Source organism: Osmerus mordax, chromosome 14, assembly GCF_038355195.1.
Source record: "Osmerus mordax isolate fOsmMor3 chromosome 14, fOsmMor3.pri, whole genome shotgun sequence".
Classification (NCBI taxonomy): domain Eukaryota; kingdom Metazoa; phylum Chordata; class Actinopteri; order Osmeriformes; family Osmeridae; genus Osmerus; species Osmerus mordax.
In genome coordinates this window covers 16430942-16434041 of record NC_090063.1, presented here as the reverse complement: position 1 = coordinate 16434041, position 3100 = coordinate 16430942, and the positions used below count along the sequence as shown (strand labels likewise).

The following is a 3100-nucleotide window of genomic DNA, read 5'->3' as shown; positions in this document are numbered from 1 at the left end:
AGAGAGAGGGAGAGAGAGATAGAGAGGATGAAGAGGGATGAAAAGAATGAGAGGAACAGTAAGCAGAGATTGAAAGAGGGACTGTGGAAGAGGCTGAGGGAGCAACACGACACAAAGAAGTGAAGCTGGAGTCACATGATCCGTCCTCTGAGCCAAGATGGAGGACAATGTTTTCAGCGTTCCAGAGCGTCTGTAGACCCCCCCAGGACCCGCTCTGACAAGACGTGCTGTAATGTGTGTTTGTCTAATCAAGCAACTCCTCCGGGTTTCCAAAGAGCATGCAGGCTGAGGAGCTGTGAGGAGCTTACTGCCGGAGGGTCCTTAGCACCACACGTACACATCCTAGGAACCATCGAAGAAGCCTCCCTAAACCTCCTGTTCCAAAGCTTGAAACGGCCCAGATCTGGCAACCCGTCATGAACGCCTCTAGATCTGGCAACCTGTCTGCACCATCGTTAGTGGCCATTCTCCTTCTGCTCCCTGATAGGACGAACATTATCATAAAACATGTTCATCCTCCCCCCCACCCCTCCACACACACACACACACACACACATTTCCGTACACTTATATACAGCATGGATGTACAGTAGTAAATCAATTGCCATGGTGACTGAAAGGCTCTTTAGAGTCCCAAGTGCTATTCCCGAAAGATTCCGCAATCACAGGAAAGGATCGCAGACAGGAGATGAGAGGAGGAGGATAAAGACAAGGATGACATCCTGATATCCCCACGACCAGGACTGCTGATGCTGCCCAACGTCAAGTCTCAGAATGTTAACAGGCTCGCTGGGGCGGGTAAGGCAGCTGACCCGCCAGTTCGTCTGATCGTAGACCACTAAAGAAGAGATAGTGTACCAAGAGGCGAGAGTTATCTCTGACACGCCCTTTCCTCCAGACACACACACACACACACCTGCCCCCATTCTCTCTGTCTCTGTCTCTCTCTGTCTCTCTCTGTCTGTCTCTCTCTCTCTCTGTCTCTCTCTCTCTGTCTCTCTCGTTCTCTCCCCCCCTCCCCCTCCCTCTTTCCCCCCCCTCACCACCATTATCAACACCACCACCATCCCTATCAACACCACCACCCAACATCACCCCCCACCCATGCCCCGTGCTCGCTGTCCCCAGGAGCCTGTGTCCCCAGGCTGTGTGCCCAGGCTGTGTCCCCAGGCTGTGTGCCCAGGCTGTGTCCCCAGGCTGTGTGCCCAGGCTGTGTGCCCAGGCTGTGTGCCCAGGCTGTGTGCCCAGGCTGTGTGCCCAGGCTGTGTCCCCAGGCTGTGTGCCCAGGCTGTGTACCCAGGCTGTGTACCCAGGCTGTGTGCCCAGGCTGTGTACCTGTACCCAGGCTGTGTACCCAGGCTGTATACCCAGGCTGTGTGCCAGGCTGTGTGCCCAGGCTGTGTACCCAGGCTGTGTACCCAGGCTGTATACCCAGGCTGTGTACCCAGGCTGGTGTGCCCAGGCTGTGTACCCAGGCTGTGTGCCCAGGCTGTGTGCCCAGGCTGTGTACCCAGGCTGTGTGCCCAGGCTGTGTGCCCAGGCTGTGTACCCAGGCTGTGTACCCAGGCTGTATACCCAGGCTGTGTACCCAGGCTGTGTACCCAGGCTGTGTACCCAGGCTGTGTACCCAGGCTGTGTACCCAGGCTGTGTACCCAGGCTGTGTGCCCAGGCTGTGTGCCCAGGCTGTGTACCCAGGCTGTGTACCCAGGCTGTGTACCCAGGCTGTGTGCCCAGGCTGTGTACCCAGGCTGTGTACCCAGGCTGTATACCCAGGCTGTGTGCCCAGGCTGTGTGCCCAGGCTGTGTGCCCAGGCTGTGTACCCAGGCTGTGTACCCAGGCTGTGTGCCCAGGCTGTGTCCCCAGGCTGTATACCCAGGCTGTGTGCCCAGGCTGTGTACCCAGGCTGTGTGCCCAGGCTGTGTGCCCAGGCTGTGTGCCCAGGCTGTGTGCCCAGGCTGTATACCCAGGCTGTGTGCCAGGCTGTGTACCCAGGCTGTGTACCCAGGCTGTGTACCCAGGCTGTGTACCCAGGCTGTGTACCCAGGCTGTATACCCAGGCTGTGTACCCAGGCTGTGTACCCAGGCTGTGTGCCCAGGCTGTGTGCCCAGGCTGTGTACCCAGGCTGTGTGCCCAGGCTGTGTACCCAGGCTGTGTACCCAGGCTGTGTACCCAGGCTGTGTACCCAGGCTGTGTACCCAGGCTGTGTGCCCAGGCTGTGTGGAGGGGAGCAGAGGAAGGTCCTATCAAATAGTCTCCTCTGGCCTGGATCAATACCTCCACAACATAACAAGCTGACGCAGAAGGAAGAGGCACATATTCAGGTCCAGTGGGCTGAACGTCATCCTCCCTGCTCTCTCCTCCCACGCCCCCTCCCCCTACACAAACACAAACACACTTCCCTCTTTGTCATGCTAGTCCACATCTTCCAATCACCTCTTTTCACCTCTCTCCCTCTCTCTCTCTCTCTCTCAGTCTCTCTCTGTCTCTCTCTCTCTCTGTTTCTCTCTCTTTGTCTCTCTCTCTTTGTCCTCTCTCTCTCTCCCTGTCTCTCCCTGTCTCTCTCTCTCTCCCTCTCTCCCTCTCTCTCTCTGTGTAGTCCGTGCTCACAGTGACAGGAGTCTCTCTCTCTCCCTCTCCTTCACTTTCTTTCATCTCCCTCGTATGCCGCTGCTTCATCCACTTCCTCTCATGATCTCCGTATCTCTCTCAACACACTTCCTCCTCCCTCTCTCTCTAGCCCTCGGTCTCTCCCTGTTCTCTCATTCCATCTACCTCTTCTCGCTCCTTATTCTCTTTCTTCTTCTCGCTCTCCCCTTTCACTACCTCTCTCTTTCTCTCTCTCTGTCTCTCTCTCTCATTGATACGCTACAGAGCGAGGGCGTCCGGGAGGATTGCTGGGTGAACACACAGAGCGGCTCTCCACTGAGGCGAAACGAGAGAAGAAGAGATGAGAGGAGGGGAGGAGTAAAGGAGGAAAGGAGTGAAAGGAGAAGAGCGCAGAGGAGAAGGGGCAGCACGTTGGTACATCTAAAGTCTCCTAACCCCTATCTCCCCTAACCCCTTATCCCCTAACCCCTTATCCTTTAACCCCCTCCTT

At 56.5% G+C, this 3100-nt stretch overlaps 1 protein-coding gene across 1 annotated transcript in view; it reads left to right on the top strand.

Moving 5' to 3' along the window:
• Positions 1-2254, top strand: part of LOC136956479 (keratin-associated protein 10-7-like) — a 2638-nt gene extending 384 nt beyond the window's left edge. The window contains exon 2 of the mRNA XM_067250371.1: positions 1129-2254. Coding sequence (XP_067106472.1) covers positions 1129-2254 — 1126 coding nt within the window. The remainder of the gene's footprint in view (positions 1-1128) is intronic.
• Positions 2255-3100: the final 846 nt, after the last annotated feature.